Source organism: Halyomorpha halys, unplaced genomic scaffold (assembly GCF_000696795.3).
Source record: "Halyomorpha halys isolate HHAL.00 unplaced genomic scaffold, Hhal_1.1 Scaffold209.1, whole genome shotgun sequence".
Taxonomy (NCBI): Eukaryota; Metazoa; Arthropoda; class Insecta; order Hemiptera; family Pentatomidae; genus Halyomorpha; species Halyomorpha halys.
Window position 1 is genome coordinate 1,303,915 of NW_027115831.1, and position 20,317 is coordinate 1,324,231.

Sequence of the window (20,317 nt, forward strand, 5' to 3'; positions counted from 1 at the left end):
CGTTAAATAAATCATTTTATTACACTAGGAGGTCCCGCATCTAACTCCTTTTCAAATTGAGCCGAGTTACATCAGGAATGTCATGAATTGTCATTAGTCGTATTTATTTATTGAAATGTCCATGTACCGTGTTGTAAAACCGTTTGTAATTCATCGTTTGAAACGTAGAGGGGTGAGTTCGTTGTCAGTCTTAAAAATGGTGATTGAAAGTTTGTATTTTTTGAATCTGTGTTTTTTTAAGCAGGTCCATAAATTTGGCAGGCATAAGTCCTAATGGGTTTTAGTAAGTAATTGTAAAGGTTAAGTTTCTGTCTGAGCGATAATTTAGAACGTTTGTGTCGTAGAGTAAATGTGACTTGTCGAGATTAATCTTAATTTTCCATCTTGTGCACCATGTCTGTATATTGTTTAGACGATCTTGTAGTGTTAGTGTGGCCTGCAAAGATTCTGTGTTTCTCGAAATTATAGCAGTGTTGTCTGCATATTTATTTTAAAATTAAGTTATTTTATTTTAAAATTAGATCAAATATATCATCAATGGAGTTAAATATTGGAAAAGTATGAACGACATAAGCACGTGAAAAATACTCAAGTATGGACAGACAAAAATTTCAAATAATAATAATGAAAAATCTGTACCGCTAATCATGAAACGTCAGGGGTTTAGAACTCTGTTAAGAAGTATTGTTTATTGAACAACGGTTATACAAGGTGATTTGTTTATGATCATGCTCAACCACCAGATTTTTCTTCAATTAAGGGTACCCACTCACTGTAAAGTGTGTGAGCCTGTATAAAGAGGCTGAATGGACCCTGGTGTGCCTCCCGAATACATAGGGTTGACTTATGGCTACAATAACAGGATAATTATCTGCCACGGTCGGATTAGAACTAAGGACCTTAAAGTTCATATCACAGTGCCTTACTTCCTGAGCTATCCAATAATAATACTATTTTATATTATTTTTAATAACAATGACAATAAGTCTTGAAAATTATTTGTATATATGAGAGTTAATTATGCATTATCAGTAATAAAGGAGAATAAATAAAATATAAATGCCATTGCATTGCTCCATTTTTAGAGTACTGAAGATAAAATCCAAACTGGATTGAAATATCAACCAAAAAAATAAATGATGCTATTATCTAGAATTATTCTATGAACTTATTCACTTTGCCCAATCTCAGGTAATATATCTTTAATAATATAAAAATAACTTTAGGAACAAATAAGAAGGCTGTCAAATTGAACACTTTATTGTTAATATTATCAAACAAAAGACTTCATCAACTAAATAATTGTCAAATTTTTAAAGCAAAAAATAAAATAAGCTCAATTACAGTTGAAAAGAAACAGGGATAAGTCGTTTTGAGTCCAATTAAAATAAAAATACTAGTCACTTTACTTCAGTTATCTTTGGCACATTGTAGCTGCTATCTTACATCCAAGTATTTTTGTATCGAGCCTCTGAACAACAATGAAAATAATACATTGACTGATAATAAAGTAGATACTGATTTTATACCTAATAAATAAAACTTTTAATAACAAAAACATAGTAACATAACTATAATAGTTATAAGAAAATAATTATAAGAAAATAACTATAATCCTTTACATATGTTAAGCAATAAGCAACAAAAAATATCTCAACATTAAAAATAATTTTGCTTTTCTTCTTGTTTCCAGAAGCTCGAGTAATCATGTTTAACTAAAAAAAATGTTTTATCAGATAAAAATTATTCTAAAAACGAAAATAACAGTTCATGAAAAATGTTTAGTAAAATAGGGTCACAACTAACAATGGGCCATAACTCGCTCTGATCATCGAACAAAACATATTACATCCGGCTCTACTCGTAAAAATGTTTTACATTTTCAGGCTAATAATACCAACAAATGGTTTACAATTAAAACTCATTAAAAGTTAATAGTAAAAATAAATAACAGGAGCAGCGACACCATCTGATGCCTGGTGCGGAGGCTACCTTGCCAGAGAAAATGAGAATAAAGCAAGAGAAGGAAGTGAGGTACACGGTTGCAGTTCTGAGCCGGTCTTCAGTCTCCCAATTCTATTTCTTGGTCATAAGTTTGAGATACTGTAGTGCATTGTAGGCCGCACATGTTTGCGCCTCTGAAGAGCTCATTCCGGTGCCATAACAAACTGCCACGGGCAGTGTTGACAGCTGAACTAAACTCTGGCATTTTCCTAATAGACATAATTCAAATATTTTAAATGAAAAGCTAACTAATAATTAAATATAAAATGTGCTGAAAAAAAAATATATATGGTGTACACTTGTGATGACACCTTGGTCATCTCGCATTGGATTGAGCTTTATTCCAATAAAACAGGTTAGTCCTCAAACGAATCGACACAGTTTGGGAAAAATAATACTTTATTTTCTGAAAGCTAAAGGACCTGTTCCTCTCTTAATATATGTACATAAAAGCATCATAAATACTTCAGTGTTACTAATAATAAACCAAAACCCTTATTACTTGATACTGACCAAAACAACTCTTTCCTCCTCCCTTTTTTTTATCTGGTTAATTCAGTTTTACAATATTATAGAAGTAATACTATTTTATGTGAAATAAAACTATACTTTGAATTTTACTATTTTTTACTACCATAACTAAGATTTTTATATTCACCTGTGACTGACTTTTCTTCAACATCAACAAATGTCACTTCAAACTGTTGCTCAGCGGCTATCTCCTGGAGGAACTGGACTGCATTAAAATCAGAATCCTTTAAAGAAATTATCTGAAACATGGGTACGTTAATTATGGTCCATTCTAACATTGAAACTACATTTCAAATATTATTGCATAACATGGCCTAGATATTTAATATTTTACATGCCATCACCAATTCAAAGATATCCTAGAATAATGATATTCTCTGACTTTTTCTTTCCTGTGATCTCTTTAATACCTCCGAGTAAGAAGCCAGAGGGATAATCACAAAATGAAATTAGCAGATAAACTTTTTACATGCTGGCTACTAAGCTTAGTATTATTTTCAAAAATTATAGTCGCCTTAAGATAAAAAATTTAGAATAAACAAACAATGTTAATAATGAGTTAATTCTCTTCTTGGATGTCTCAGGGATACAGTATCCCTTTCTTCAGCACTTATATAATTCACTGGGTTTTTTTTTTAGATACTGAAGAGGGTGAATTTATAATATAAGCTATCCCTGAAATATCAAAAAAGAAAATAAATACGTGGAATAAGAACATTGTATTTTTATTCTAAATTGTTTGACATTAAAGCAATTATTATTTTTTGCTCCATATCAATATATCCAGTTGCGAGCCTACCTTCTACGTCACAACCCCTGATGAAGACCTGAAACTCAGGTCGAAACGTCGGCATAAAATAAATAAATATGATTTTGTTTATTTATGTTGTACTTTGCTGACCGCACCCCCCGACAAACTTCTCCAATATTATTTTTTAAATTTATAAGAAGTTTAGGTTATATCACTGGCTCTGAAGTATGATAAAGAAACTATAAAACTTTGTGAAATTTTTTTCTCACCATCAACCAAGTAAAGTGAAAAAATTTACAGTTGTGTCATTATACTTCCAAAGCAGTGATATGAGCAACACCTTTTATAAATTTAAATAAATTATAATTGCCTTAGGATCAAAACATTTAGAATAAAAATATAATGTTCTCAATTCATATATTTATTCTCTTTATGAATTGTATTATTATTTTTCTCTAACTTCCGCATCAAATATTAGAAACACACACAAAAAAATCAACAATACTTTCAATAGCCTTTCTAAAAATATTACAGTGATGATCCACTCTCAATATACTGCATGCAACAAAAACAATATATTATTAAATATGACAACATAAAATATTTCCTCAACACTGCCAAAAGGTTAATAAAAAAAGTATAATTAGTTGTTATCAAGACATGAAAATTAATATTAACATAATGATTTAACACATCTCACAAGAACCTCAAACACCAAAATATTATTAGGCCTGAATAAATTTAACAAAATAGAAAAAAATAAAGTAACAGATTAATACTTTATTGATAAATCTAATGATTGATAAGTAATAATGAAGAGATTTCAAATGATAATGACTCAAGTACCTGGAGCTCATCAAGCTTCGGTCCGACCGATGATTTGAGGTTCTTGTGGAATTGTGACACTTTGATGTTGTAAGGCGCTGTGGCAAGTGTTGGGATTTTGACCATCTTCAATGAGTCAAACTCACTTTGAGGAACTCTCTGATTAATCTGTGCATGTTCAACAAAATAAGTTTATTAAAAAAATGTAGTTAATTAACGTATAATGGTTTATTGTTTAAATTATTTATTATATCACCAAATAACAAACAATAAATATCTGGTGTGTATTCTCGGATGGATTTTCCATAGCAATTTTGGTGCCAATTTCATCCAATACACGGACGTTTTGCTGTATCTTCGCTTATATTGGCCCAATTAAGATGGAATTATTTTGTTTAGTTTCATGTAATAAACTATTTAAATTTCTATCAAATGAGTATCTGGAATGATCTGGAAGATGGAAAGATGGATTTCCATGGGAACCTATGTGGGATACTTTAAAAATAAACTGTAGTCAGATGTCTCTATTTTTGATAATACTAGTCTGATTTATATGAATTTGTTATGATTAGTAGATGAAGTAATTATATCATAAATCATTATTAGGTAAGTAATTTACCAAAAGAAGTATACATTTTGAATAATACGCAAACAGTATTTACTTTTTTTTTTTTGTATTTTCTCTTGGATTTATTTTATACATGAAAAATCAAAGGGCTATGAGATTTTTGGAAAAGAAGATAGTTATAACTATTTCGGAACAACAAAAATAAATAAAACATTTGTTTGAGCTTACCTCGTCTTCATCATCCAGCCCATAATGAATGGTGGTGCTTTCGCAAGGTAAGTCTTTAAGTCTCATCCACATTTTATGTGCTGCTAGTCGCTTGGCAATTTTTTTCGATTTACCAGTACCTAGATCGAAAAGCCATTGAACACAAAATTAAAAAAATAATATGACAAAGAATGTAAACTATTGATAAAATTTAATTAATAAAAGGAAGATGAACCGGGTATAGCCGGAAAGTCCCAACATTCTTACCCACCATCATTAGGGCTAAAAAAAGATACCAACAACAAAAAAATATGTTAACAGTGTAAGAGAATGAGATGATATGAAATAAAAATTAAACTAAGGTTGGGCTAAAAAATATATAAAAATAATACAAAAATGAAGAAATTAAGGAAATAAAAATAAGATGTACGATAAGTATAAATAAAAAAGAAATACAGTGAAATATTAGACATAAAATGAACAGGATAACTAATAACAAATAGAAAATTTGATATAAGATAAATATAAAACAAATATAGTAGAAAAAAATATACACTAAAAGAGGGAAGACATTTTTCAGAATGTACTATATTTTTTTTTTATATCTCTATTATATAATTGCTAACATCTCTTTTAGCCCCACCTCAGTTTAATATTTATTTCATGCCATCTCATTCTCTTAAACTGTTAACATTATATTTTTTAGCCCTGGAACACGTTGGATGTTGGCTCCTCATAAATAATTTTTAATCTGTTTGAGTTGTTTTTTGATTGCACCCGGACCATCTTCCTTTTATTAAAAATAATTATCAATCTTCAATATAAACCATTATAATTATATACTTAAAGCAAAGGCAGGCAGAGTAAACTCAATTTTAGTAAAGGATTTAACTAATAAATATTGTGGTGAATCATATTATCAGGAGTATCCCTACTACACAACCTTACTTAAAACTTTCATAATACTTGATATATGACTCAAAGAAATTTGATGATTCAAATATCTTAATATAGTTGAATCCTAATTATCAGTACTGAACAGCATTCTAGCGTGAAATCGGAATCGTTGAAATTAGCAAGAATACCAATAATCAAGAGTAAATATATAGAATAGATATTCGTTCAAATTTGTAATAAAATGTATATGTTTGGATGATCACAAGAAATATGACTCATAAGACTTCCTTTGAAATAGCAACCTATTTGTAGAAATAATGAGGTGTAGATAGTTGACCATAGATTAATAAGTGGAGAAGATAGTCAAGAGCTGGGAGAGTGGTGCGGTCAGTAAAAAAACACAAATAAACAAAAAATTATTTATTCGTGTCGATGTGCCAACCTGAGTTTCAGGTCTTCATCAGGGAGCTTTCAGCAGAAATTTTGGCTAAACTTACAGTTTAGATCAACCAAAATCTCTGCTGAAAGCTCCTTATCCTAATGAAGACCTGAAACTCAGGTCGAAACATTGGTACAAATAAATATTTTTTGGTTTATTTGTTTTTTTACTTATTGGTTTTATTGTTTTTACAACAGTATATATTTTTTCCTTATAGATAAAGGTGGTTAAACTATGCGGCAATTAGAAAATGAAATTAAATTAAACAGTTGCTTACTTAGTAATCTCCAATAATGGAGATCGAAGTTTAGGTGTTTTATTTTGTTAGGCTAAAAGGGCTCAACATGCAGCTGGAGGTAGACAATTGTGATATATCTTACTGTAAAGATTTGGGTTTCAACGATGCTCTCAGTAAATAGAATTCAATAGGAAATATTCTTTGGTTTTGCTCAGCCATAAAATTGTTTATTTATAATCTTTAAATTTCTTTCTTGAGACTGACAATTTTTTACTAAATAATTAAAAAACACTATCCAAATTATAGTCTCAAAACATTCATTTCATTCACACGTCCAACGTTTCGGCCAATTCGGCCATCTTCAGGGACAATCTTAATTTACTATGAGACATATCATTTAACCATTTAAAAAAAAAACTCCATACAGGCTATTCTGCCCAGGTCAAAACATTTACATCTAATATGTCAAAAATACATTAAAAATCACAGTCAAATTATTTCTCTTTTACCACTATTTATACACTTATATTATAACCTCACTTGAGTGAGTGTTATAGTGCCTCTCTGCTTGCTCCATCTTTAGAACTATAATTGCTGGTATTCTTAGGTCTGAAGTCGCACTTAAGATTAAACATATTTTGTCCTAATTTTTAAAATCTCATACTCGGCCATAAGCCTAGTTCATTATCAACTCATTAAAAGTAAACATATGAGGTAATTAAAAATTAAGAATACAAAGGAAAGTTCGCTGATTTAAAATTATAGTGAGAAGAAAAAAGAGGAAAATTATTTCAGAAACTTTCGACTAAGTTTCAGGAACTTACTAATTGTAGTTTTATTTTATTATTTTGCTGAGATACTGAAAATGTGGAGCTACCAACGTAAGCTCTAATTAAACTAAAACACTATTAATGGCACTGGACAATTAATTCATGACTAGGTTTAGTAGAAAATTAATTTTTATTGATAAATCAATAAATTAGGTTGGGTATCAATGCTGACCACATTATCTCCTGGTATGACTGTGAGTAAAGAAACAAAACTTTCCTATCAATTGCTGAACCTAAGAAAATTTGGACTACTATAACCTTTATTCACTGTAGTAGTACAACTTTTTTTAAAATTTTATTATACAATTTAACCTACTGTAACTAACAATTTAGGACTAGTACATTTTGTCGGTTTGGAAGAAGACTGTCAGAACTCAAAATAATTCATTCTTATGTTTTTACGATGGCACGACTGTAATTTGTCTATATTTTCATGAGGAAGAGAGTTACAAGTTGTAATTCTTACAGCTCTAACTAACAGGCGCAGTAACATTCTTTCATATAAAAATATAGACGAATTGGAATCGTTTAATCATGAAAACATAAAAATGAATTATTTTGAGTTCTGAGTCTTCTTCCAAACTAACGGTTTATAGAACACTTTTGCTCTAATTATTTTCATTCAGGAAACAATACCTATTTCTTTGTGTCGGAATACAAGGCAGGAAATGGTGAACTGTCTTTCGTGTGGAAGGCCCTCTTCATTTTCAGTTTCGTAGGCAGGCGGAGGCCATCGCCTCGTCATGCACAACTCTTGAAGAAGACCTATAGGGTTGCCCATCATCCGCTCCTCGACTGTGCCAATATTGGGACCTCTGTACAATGCATGCTGTTAAATCATTTATAAAGGATAAAAAACAAAAAATAAACATGCGAATATTAATTAATTCAGAATTTAATACTTACCAAAGTGAATTTTTCATGAAAATTCCTAAAAATATTTTTTATATTTTTATTTGACAAATGATATTATTCTTAATTACACCCCTTTTGCCATTTTCGACATTTTGTGTTGCTATAAATTATTTATTAAATATTATTAGCAATTATTATATAATTGCTAAAAATTATTTTTGAGAATGGGGGTCATTAACCTATATTTGAGCTAATAAGGGAGGATCAGCCAGGGTAATTGGAAACAACTTTTAGTTGTTTAGAACATTTTATGTCATTTTTCCTCCTTTAATGATTCAATTTCTGGCTACCTAGGTCTTTTCTAAATCTATACATTGTATAAATCAATGAATATGAGTTTAAAATAAATTTCTGAATTATTAAAATATAATATAGGTATTTTTCAATAATTTCTGATGTTTCCAATTACTGTAAGTATTTTTACAAACAAAAACACAACCTGTCAGTTGCATTTCATCGTAGTAATGAAAAACTATTACTTAGCTTCATTAAAAAATTTGTTAAATAATTTACTAGTTCATCAACTTTTGGACTTATTTCATTAATGTTTTTCAATTGAAAACAACATTTCAGTTTAATAATCACAAAGAAGAAAATAATACTTCAGAAAGGAACATTTTAAATGGGAAATTGATCAGAGTGAGGGTAAGAAATAATGCGATTAGAGCATACAATGCAGGTTTTTTTTAAACAACTCAAAAGTGAAAAAATAATAATACAAGAACAAACAATAACAGCTACAAAATTAATAAAAAATCAAAATAAATTTAAAATTTAAAGTAGATGGTCAGGGCTGAGGCCAAGAAGGAAGAAAAAATAGTTTATTTATTTTCTGCCAATGATTCAACCTACATTGTAGGTCTTTAGGGCTACAATAAAAAGGTAGAGTCAATGTAAGGGTAAAAGAGTGACATAAAAAAATGTAATGATGGAGTTATATAAACAATCAAAAAATGTAAATAAAATAATAAAGAGGTTTGAGATAAATAAAAAAACAATATTAACTAACACAACAAAATGAACAGATACATCACAATATATATTATTGAAAAGATCTATTAATTTAATTAAATGAACAGACGAAATAAATCTCTAAAGTCTGAGAAGTAAAGAAACTGCAAGACAAATTTATTTTTACTACTAACCAATGAGGTCTTCCATATACCTAGAAGTCAAACCTGTACCAGATGAGGAAAAATAAAAATTGCTATCTTCTAGACTAGATGTGATAATACTTATCATTAAAATTAAATAAACACTAAATTTTCGAACTTCTGTAAACTAAATGTACTTTCATCAGTTATTAATGTATCAACAGTTAGTAGTAAACAAGATAAATAGAAAAAAAATTTACTCACAGGCTTTCTGTATTTGAGGAGGTTGGACTAGAGATATCTAAAGATTCTGTATTTCCTGTGATCTTGTCTAGAATCGCCTTAGCGGCAGCATGCTTAGCTTCTTTCTTAGATCTACCGGTACCCATAGCAGCAAATCTACTGGATCCTGAAATTGTACAAATATTTATTTAATAAAAATACATCAGAGCTTTATTGCTAAGGTCATATTCCCCCTCATTTTTGTTTGAAAAAAATTTAATTGATTTAATTATCATTCATGCATAAAAATGGCAGGGAGAGGGGGGAGGGAAAGTTGATACCCTTAAAAGGCATTTCTCTAACATTAACTCAATTCACATTCAATTTTTTGACTCAACCATAGATCATTTGGAGCAGAGCTGTTTGTGGCCAAACGAGTTAAAGTGTCGACTTAAACTAGCTCGTTACTGCAGTGGTGCCGGTTCATATCTGGCCTGGAAGGGTTGACTTTTAATTCTGTAGTAGTACTATGAAATGAAAACTTGATCCCCACCATGGTTAGAATATTGTTTATATCGTTGGCAGGAACAAAATTTATATTCGTTATTCGCACCTTGAGAAATCGTAAAATACAAATTGTAAAATAACAGCAGAAAAAGTAATTTGTTTATGATTTATGGTTTCCTGGTCTCCCCCTCCCCCTCCCCTCCAGAAATCACAAAAATAGGGATAGTTTCAATACGAACCCACTATTCGACTCAAAATTTGGGGGACATATGTAGGTTGGTAAGTTAAAGTTCTGTGATATGTGCAAAATGTTTATAAAATAAATAATTAGCTAGTAGCAATAATTATAAATAGTAATTCTTAGACTATACCAAAATGAGAATTGCAAAAGATAAGTACTAGCTTATCTATACCACATTAATATAATGCTAAGTTTCAAACCACGATTCGGATAAGGAATAGAATAAACCAAGATAAAGTGGAAGGCAAAGGTGGAACAGGTTGGTCAAGGCTGAAAAATATCTTTGGTCTTTAAATCCCAACAGAATATAATAGATAATAAATTATATCCAATAAAATTATTATGATGAAACCAGAGATCAAAATCAAAGTAAAGTTTTAATTGTAATTCAATCATGTATTAATTTTTAAACCTCTTCTTTTAAAATTAATTAATAAAAATAGGTATTACTGCAAATGATTCTTTGAATAAGCTTGGAAAATTTCAATTAATTAAGGCAAATAAGCCTTTTTTATCTACCAGTGCCTGAACCAAATTTATGCTTCAGTATTTACAAAATTGTGATATTATCAATAATATACTACTAATTCCTAATTGTTTCTCAATTTCGCCAGTACTGAAGAGTAAATTTGAAAAGGCACTGGAAGATTGCAAAATTGTACCCTTTGGCTTCTGACCCACTCAATCAAATTCACAATTACAAAATTTTAGTTTTTCAATTGATGGGTGTGGATTTAAAAAGTTTGAAGCCCCCAATTTTAAATATAAAATTAATGGGCTTCAAGAAAAGACTAATTTTAATATTCAATTATTATCTTTTTACAGTGTATTGTAATATTACATAAAAAAGATAGTAATATCCATTTGATAATGTGTACCATCTTACAAAAAAGAAACAAATCTCCAAGTATGCATTCTTAATTTCCAAATGGTTGAATTTGATTTGCGAAAATGTAAATTTTGAGTGCATAGCCTGTATAATGACTGAAATTTCATTCACTTCTTTTTTTTAAAAGAAAAATATTAATTAAAGATTGCCTTGAAAAGGAACTCATTAAATAGATGGGATGCATAGATAAGAGTACAAAATGTGCAGTGCTAACCTATAGTTTCTCCTACGGAGACTGTATACCTAAAAGTGGGTTCATGAATGGCTCCCTCAACCTGAACCAGTTCATATTTCGGAGTCGTCCCTCTTCTAGAAAGAAGCTCTTGGAGCATTGACACTGGTGTTTTGGTAGGCATGGCTTGAAGCTCCTACAAAAACGTAATATCAATAAAGAGAAAACAACTCACTTCATCTCTAAAATATTTATAATTAAACATTCACCTTAGAATAATGAAACTTATAAATAAAAATAATGCGTAAATTATTATCTGTGTCATGCTTTTTGAATGATTTAAAGGTCATAACAACAAAAATACTTTTCCTCCTTACGTTAAACATGTCATAGTTTATATTTTTCATCATTTTTACAAATAAAAATGTGAGATAGTCAGTAATTTTAAATTAAAAAAATTAAAGTACCAGAGGAATTTCTTTTTTTAAATCTGCTTTAAAGCCCTGTCAAACTATATCAATGAAGATAAGATCTATCTGATATTGGTGGCCATTCAGTTATATGATAATATACAGAGTTTAACCAAAATCTTTAAGAGCCGTTTAAGAGAAAATCGGAAAAATTGATTCTAAGAAGTGGCCTTTCTGGCCACTGTATTTCCGTTGAACCTAGAATTCAGAATTTTTCATGATCGCAATTCTACATTTCATATATAGGTAAGTGAGAGTAATAATAAAAACCTAAGAATGGTCATTAGTTCTACAGCTATTTCTACCTACTATAAATTAAACAAAACAAAAAAAATATTACAAGGTAAAGTTTACCCTTTTTGCAGCTTCTTCTAGAGGAATTGGCTCAGGGGGTTGAACTTTCGTACTCTGAGTGTTACTTCTCATCCTAGGGCGTCCACCTCGAATCGAAGGAGGATGTCTTGATAAACCCACATGTCCCAATAAATTTTCTTCAATTTTTATATTCTATAACAAAATACAGTGAATGCCTTAAGGATATCGTACATAGTACCTATATTTAAAAAAAGTAAAAATAATCTTTGACATTAAAACTTAAGAAGGTACGCCTTGGGTTCTGTACTTAATAAGGAAGTACTGCTTAATGAGAAATGGTTACCCAGGAAGAGGACATATAAGGTACACGAGAGGAGTCCTCTGCCTCAAATTCTCCATAATAATGTTAGCACTTACCTAAGGCCAATGCACTGCAATGAAAGAGTACCTCACTAGGATTAGAACTATAAATATTTTAATTCTACATGCCTTCTTTAATCCATATCATTATAAGTAAAGACCACTTTTACAAGAAATAATATGATGGAAAATCATAAATATGATGTTAGTAAAATAGAAAGTTTTAATAAAGCAAGTAATAATAAAATCAGAAAATATGCAAAACTTATCTAGATTGCAAAAAACATTAATAATGAAGTAAATTTTGAAAGTGACGTACACAATATTAGATAATAAAATGATGAAATTATCAATAAAATTAAACCTTGTGTAGGGTCCTGGCCCTTCAACCAGCATCTGCCAATTGTTTTGGTTTTGTGTAACTGCTATCCTATATCTAAATCCACGGACTTTCTCAGTATCATTTGCTATACCATCAGCCTCCCACAACAGTCTTCCACACTGCCTTCTTCTGAAAAGGGACTCAGTCAAGAGTTACTTCGGTATCTGAGTAACACCCAATATTTTGGCAACCTGATCGGCCTATCTTAGTCATTCTCTTTTCATGACAACCATTTCTCAAAATTGGTCGTAGAGGTCTTTATTAGATAGTCTAAGCCAACCTTTGTCTGTCATAGCTGCTCAAAAAATCAGATTAAGGTCTAATAAAAATTAAAAATAAGATTAAAGTCAGATCTATCTCTTGACTACCTACAGTTAATGAATTTTTGATATACAGTTGATGATCCATACAATAGTTCTGAAGTGCCACCTCTTTATCTCTAGTTCTTTATTAATTTGTTGCACCAGAGATCCAAGATACACAAATTCCATAATCTTTTTTAATTTTTAGGTATGATTGTGGGGCCCATCGTGATGGTTTCACTTGGAACTGGTATTTCTATAGAAACCATATATTTTATTTTTCTTCCATTGATGTAGTGTTCCGAGATTTTAGCACTTAGAAGTGCCACGAGTGCTTCATATTATATCAAGTGAGTGACCAATTAAGTTAATATCATCTGCATAAGCTAGAAGCTGCACTGTTCTATTAAAGATCGTTTCTCTTGTCTATATGGTCCTCTGAATCTAATAGCCTTTTCAACCACAGCATTACAAAGAATACAAATTAGAGTATCTCCAATTTAATTCAAAGTAAATTATACTGACCTTTATGCTACTGAAACAATTCATGGCGAGCTTCAGCTTTATTGACTTATTAGGAATGCAAGGCTTTTAAAAACAGCTTTTAGTCATTAATGCTACAAAATGATTATAATCTCTGCTTCTGTTGAGCATTTTTCAGGGGAAGGAGTAGGAGGAAATATTTGATCTAGGGTGGACTTTCCTCTACTAAAGCCACTTAAGCACTGCCCTAGGTTACCTTCCATCTATAGGAGCAAACTTTGAAAAATTATTCTGGACATGGAAGAAGAGATATTCCTTTATAATTAAGGATCCTGTACGTACTGCTGTTTGGAGCCTGGTCATGTAAAGTTATAGTTCTCTGTATAAGACAATTAATTTTTAATTATATTCTGTTCATGATATGGGACAAATGGAGGTATCCTGAGGAACAAGCCCTCTCATACATCATTTTTGCTCTGAATAGAGTACATTAGTTATTGAAAAAACTTATGTACGTCTATTGTATATTTTAAATCACATTCAATTGATTTTCTTTGCTTAGTCTTTGTTTTAATAACCTTTTCCAATAAATTTTAAATATTATTTGTAACAATTTTGAGACTTAAAAAAATATATATTTAAGATTTAAACCAGTAATAAGCACACTACATACTTTCTGTAAAGGATGTGTTCACTTACAAAAGTAGACTATTCTATCCAAATGTAGAAAAGGGAATGGTCCAAATATTTGTTCACAATAAACTTTTGAAATGCATTGGCACTCAATACGGACTGAATGGTAACTTTTTTATTATTATAATAACTGATTTATATGTTTTGTTTTTTTTTCTCAAAACTTTCCCTGTTGTCATAGGAAGGTTTAAAAATATTTGAATCCCTGATTTATGCGGTAAAGAAAAATTTATGAATAAATATAAAATATTGGGGTCTAGATCAGACAGTATACCTTTTTTCATAGTTCTTTCTGAAGAATAAGAAAAAATATACCTAATTGCTTTAAATAATTTTATATTCATAAAAAACTATATAAACCTAATGAGGATTCAAGTAAAGTAGGCCAATACATTTTTTTTTTTTTTTTTTTTTAGGAAAAAGCAAATATTTGATTTTAATGTTGCCTGCAACCATTTATCATTTGTCAAAGAAATTAAAAATTAGAAATTTCTGAGCTCGATCTTTTTGGAAAATTTTTTTCTTCCGATGTCCATAATTCCTCTCAGGGATTTATCCAAATCCCATATTACTAAAACCATTGGACTGAATATAATTTTTTTCACTTTCTAAATGGTGACTTTTTTTTTTTGGACTGAATGGTAACTTTTTTACTGTTATTTAAATGGTAATTAAATTCTCTGCAAAAAAAAATCATTGAACTCGGACAAGTATTTGTGAAGATAGAGCCAATTGAACTTTTACTCATATTTAAAGAATAATTAAGAATTTAGACAGGTTTCTTTGAATTTTGTTCATTTTCTATTACAATTTGAAAGTTGTACACCACCGAACATTCTAAAATGATCATTTGAATGATTGTTAATTATCTCCATAGATCTTTATTGGATTAATATAAGTAAATTTTATGGAAACCGGTAAGTTAAGTCTATAGAGACACTAGATATTCTATTTACTGATTTATATTATATATTATTACCATATATTTATATTTTATATTGTTATTTACCACTATAAACTAAATAATTTAGTAAACAATTAATTCAATCATTATTCCAATATCTAAATAAAAATAAGTTATGCTTAATTTTAACTAAATTGATATCAAACTTTCAATTGTGTTCAATTAATCTATATAGATCCTTTTTCAATATAATTAATCCAACATTCTTTTGTTTTTCTGGTTGTTTATAATAAAAATAATGATAATCAATTATAATAAATAAAAATAAAATTTTGAATACAAAAAATGAGACAGTTATTCTTTAATTAGTCATGGTATATAAAAATAGAGTAAAGTATCATCAATCACACCTTAGACAAGAATAATAAATTAATATTAAGATGTTAGAACTTCAAGAGAAAACTAAATGACACAGAAATAAATGTCATTACTTATTTTGTCTAATTAGTATAATTGAAAACTTTCAGGACAGTTACGAAATTAAAAAGATGAAACCACATTCAATTGGCTAAATTAACTTTTGCTCAGCTTATAATTTATAAAAAAGACAATATACCAATTAGTGAAATCCAAACTACAACTTGATCACTAGTTTGTAAACAACAAATTGGATACACAGGCAAATTTTCAAGACCAATCTGGGTAAAGAGAATGAACGTATAAAAATACTATAACTTAAAAATAACATAAAAGAAAGATAAACTGAAGATTATAAAAAACTAAAACTGCCATGTGACGCTTTAATCAGAAAGAAAAATTGTTATCCCAATATTAAATAACAGAATGATAATCATAACTAGACCAATATTTCATTTCTTATAACATAATTCAATTAGAAAAATACGAATCAGGTTGATGTTATCAGATGGAAATCATGATACTTAAATTTCACATAATGTAAACAAACAAATAAGGCACAAAAGTCACTGATTATAATACACCAATATGCTTAATTTAAACACATTAATAATCGGTATAGTATTTCAGGTACACAATTTAATTCAGATATAAACGTTATATTTTTTCCAGAGGCGAGCAAAAGAAAAGGTAAGATTACAGGTAATTTAAAGCTAATTGAAGATATGGCAAGTATAAAATAAATTACTACTGTATGGAAAAGTAAAGCAGGGTTAACTTACCACTTCTGCCATCAATCCTTAACAATATTGACAAGTACCTACAGCTGTTGTCTTTATAATTTTGCCGGTTTCTTAAACTTATCTCGAGAAAATGGCGACAAGCCTTCGGTACAGATGAAATTGATTTCTGCCACTACTAGGGAGGGGAGGACGGGCATGATAATCAACTGTATTTTCGGCCACTGGTAGCGCCATCCAACCCTTGAACCAACTCAAACCTGAAGACTTAATTGTGAAAATTAAGTTTTCATTAAAGACCAATCCTTCCATTTATTTATGGGGATGAATACATTTTTCGATACAAAATAATGTCAATTATGGCAAAAATAAGCACTACAGACAAATTATTACGATGATATATGTATGCACTCATTAATAAAATTTAACGTTATTTTGATTAACAATACAGTGAATTTGCCTCATAAGAGATGGTTACAAAAATTTGTAAAAAGTTTAAGGTTTTCACAATATTAAACTTACTTTAGTTACTTGACAAAAATCTTAATACTTTTGATATATCAACAATAGATTACATCCCAAAGTTCTTAAAGCTATTATTTATTACAATGATGATAAACATGTTTCAGATTGTAGCAAAGGGCAACGGTTAACCCATGATAATTAATAAACAGACTAGTTTTGAAAACAAATCATATCCAGTCTTTCACTCACTGCCATCTCTTTAGCCGCGAACGTGATTTAAAGACAGGATTATTAATTATAAAACTCAGGAGCAATAAATAATAGTATTAAAATTTATTGAAAATGAATACTGGGTAAATTTAATAAAATTTAACTAGCCAGGACTAATATAAATATTATAAAAGAATATTGTATTTATGTAAGTGTGTGTGATGTATTAGTCCTGGTAGGAGCAAATAAATTAATTTATCAATCTAATTTCTTTCATAAAGAATTTTATCGTATTCAGAACATGATTCAAACTATTTTTCTTATGATTTCCCCAACTTCTAAAAAAAATTATTATTACAAAAATAAGCTTTAAGAATGATGTACAAAACATGGTTTACATAAATAATTAACAACAAAAATTAGTATACACACACAAATATACAGATAAACATATATTTTAAAATGATATAAGAATTATCATTCAATTATAGTAAAAAGAAATAAATTGCTAACTGATTTTTTTTCACATTCTCTATCCGGAAGTCTGCCTTAAGATTGTTCTAGTTGTCGAAATGCAAAGTTGGGTGTCATTCATGTTAATTACGGTTTTAATAAGTGTTCGGTCATTTTTTAAATATTCTCGGCAACGGATTTGTTTTTTCATGTAAGTAATTAGAATAATGTCGTAATGTTACATTTTATTCATACATCAATAATAATTTATAAGAACTAATTTAAAAAATAAACAATTATTGAAATCTTTCCTATGAAAATGCATTTACAAACTTTTTAATTTTCTATTAAATATATTTATGAAACAAATGTATTAAAAACAATTTTTCTTTAAATTTCAAGAATGATGAAATTATATTATAACGCAATCCTTTAGAAAATATAATCCAGACATTTTGTATCCTTAGATGTTAATGAAGACGCGGATTCCTTTCATAATTTTCATTAGTTATTTTATACATACTGGATTGTTTCGAGACTAATATTGATTAATAATTTGTACATACTTGCATTGATCAATTTTGGTCTGAGGGTACATATGTATTTAAAATTAGAAATAATTAGCATTGACATTAAAATTTGAGTAGTTGTTTCGGAACTATACATTTTGTTAATTATCGATAATTAACAATTAATTATCAAATTTATTAATTTGAAATAATAATTGCCTGTGATAATGTTAGTTAGTAGTGAAAATATATTAAAAAAACTTAAGCTGCAGCTTATTTCCCAGAAGTTATCTTTCTTATCCTCTTTGGAAATTTTGATAGCACCCGAACCTTCTCCAAGTGGTTACATTTTCTAATTTGGGTTGCTCAAGATTTTAAAATATTTTTCGAATCTAATTTTAATATTTTATTTATTTAAATGGTTTGAATGATCCTTTTTCACAAATAAATCCATGCGTGCTTCATTCCACATTTTGTCCAGAATGGAACAGGTCAAAGAGCGAGTGTTTCAAACTTTTTCTCGTAGTCCTCACAAAGGCGAAATTTTTGAAGGAAATTTGAAGAAATTGTTGGCTGTTATGGATAAGCTCACTGCTGAAGATGTAAAGTTGGACAAAAGCCTCCTAAATGGCCCTCATTCAGCTCCTGTTACTTATGTTGAAATTTTAGAACATCCCAAGTACACAATTAACATGTTTGTTCTTAGACCAGAAAGTAAACTTCCTCTCCACGATCATCCTTTGATGCATGGGATATGTAAAGTGGTTTGTGGAAAAGTAATTATTCGAAATTTTTCTCTTACAGAAGAATCTTCTGCACTTAGATTAGATAGGGTATTGACGGTTAAAGAACCAGAGAGAATAGTGACTGATAAAGACCCAGCTGTGCTCCTTACTCCAAGCAAAGGTAACATCCATGAAATTCAAGCGATAGAAGGTGGAGCTGCTTTTGTTGATGTTTTAGCTCCCCCTTATATGTCAGAAATAGAAGGAGTTGGCCCTCGACCATGTAATTATTTCAAAGAAGTTGGAGAAAACCAAGGGTACACTGAACTCGTTAAAATTGAGAAAGTTCCTGAATATTGGACTGATGTTTCTCCTTATCTTGGCCCATAACCAATAATTTTTTTAGTACATATCATTCTTTTATTTATTTCAATGAATTATATACACATAATTTTAAATGCCCCTGGCTAATACGGACTTGTGATAGTAAGCTTTATGTACCTTTAAGTACTGATTTGATTCTTTTTACTTTTGATTACCTGTCGTTTGTAGTATTGTGACTAAACTGGTAAATAATATTGTCATTGGATGTATATGGGCCTTTAGTAAAATGTTTGGTTACAATATATTGTATTAAGGTATTATTAAACCCTATACAGCCAGCATTAGTATTTTTTTTCATTGAATTTTTGCTTGAAAATTTTGATCTGATAATTGAGAGTATTTCTGGAATAAAATTTGCATAATTACATTAATATGAAATAACAAATTTTATAATAATTAACTAATATTTGGAACTATTCACAAATAAGTAATATTTCAAAACATTACTGTTAAGAAAAAGTTTAATTATCAACTTTATATATCACACAAATGTACCTATCATTGCTACAATATTCAACTTTTGAATATTAAACAGAAACAAAAAATTATGTTATCCCATTTAACAATTGAAATTGCTGCCGTGATGTTCATTTACCAGTTTTGACGAAAATAATCATAACTAACTAATAGATGCCATATGATCAAGATATGAGTGTGATTTATAATTTTTTTTTTTATGGAACATACTGGTTTTTGATTAAGTTTTATATTTACATTCTTTACTTAAAATTAATACATTCTTAAATTTTATTTAAGGTAGTGATAAGATGACCATTTAAATTAAAAAGACATGTGATACATATGTTAAGTGGAATTTGTACTCTAATTGGGGAGTGGTTAGTTGTGATATAAAAATTATTTATGTATTGATGTACATTTGAATGTAATGAAATGTGTCATCACTACAGTTGGGTTTCACCTTTATTATTGGTTAATGTTTTCAGTAATAAACTATTTTTTGTTATATGCTTTATTTATTAAATTCTCTTTTATCCAATATCTACTTCATTTCTAATTGAAATAATTTTATTTCTATTAAGTATTAGGATGGAAAATTAAGGAGTTCCCAATAAAGACCATTTTTCAGGCATAAAAAAATATTACCTTTGACCCAATTAGTAAGTTTTCAATTTTGGCGATTAAAATCTTTATTAAGGATTAAGGAGGACCTGATA

General features: G+C 29.2%; 2 protein-coding genes across 3 annotated transcripts; one reads left to right on the top strand and one right to left on the bottom strand.

The window, feature by feature from the left end:
- Nucleotides 1–1,244: 1,244 nt before the first annotated feature.
- Nucleotides 1,245–16,634, bottom strand: LOC106679585 (protein Loquacious). Of its 2 annotated transcripts, XM_014418826.3 has the most exons (9): nucleotides 16,439–16,634; nucleotides 12,155–12,307; nucleotides 11,373–11,526; nucleotides 9,564–9,708; nucleotides 7,927–8,105; nucleotides 4,908–5,026; nucleotides 4,133–4,279; nucleotides 2,663–2,774; nucleotides 1,245–2,213 (listed from the first exon to the last, which is right to left on the bottom strand). In XM_014418826.3, the coding sequence occupies exons 1-9, from the start codon at nucleotides 16,448–16,450 to the stop codon at nucleotides 2,077–2,079; spliced, it is 1,158 nt and encodes a 385-aa protein (XP_014274312.1). In that variant the 5' UTR covers nucleotides 16,451–16,634; the 3' UTR covers nucleotides 1,245–2,076. The 2 variants fall into 2 exon arrangements, with proteins under 2 accessions (XP_014274312.1, XP_014274313.1); XM_014418827.3 differs by lacking the exon at nucleotides 4,133–4,279.
- Nucleotides 16,635–18,339: 1,705 nt separating this feature from the next.
- On the top strand, nucleotides 18,340–20,106 carry LOC106679570 (2-aminoethanethiol dioxygenase). Its single transcript, XM_014418799.3, has one exon. It carries the CDS (start codon nucleotides 18,486–18,488, stop codon nucleotides 19,146–19,148), a length of 663 nt encoding a protein of 220 aa, XP_014274285.1. The 5' UTR covers nucleotides 18,340–18,485; the 3' UTR covers nucleotides 19,149–20,106.
- Nucleotides 20,107–20,317: the final 211 nt, after the last annotated feature.

What these genes read in the sequence shown, in the direction of transcription:
- LOC106679585 (XM_014418826.3), bottom strand. An exon ending in TCCTCAAATACAGAAAGCCT is followed by an intron (nt 8,106 to 9,563) that starts GTGAGTAAATTT and finishes TGCATTGTACAG; the next exon opens with AGGTCCCAATATTGGCACAG. An exon ending in CGAAGCTTGATGAGCTCCAG is followed by an intron (nt 2,775 to 4,132) that starts GTACTTGAGTCA and finishes CCCATGTTTCAG; the next exon opens with ATAATTTCTTTAAAGGATTC.
- LOC106679570 (XM_014418799.3), top strand. Translation starts at nt 18,486, where the DNA reads ATGCGTGCTTCATTCCACATTTTGTCCAGAATGGAACAGGTCAAAGAG.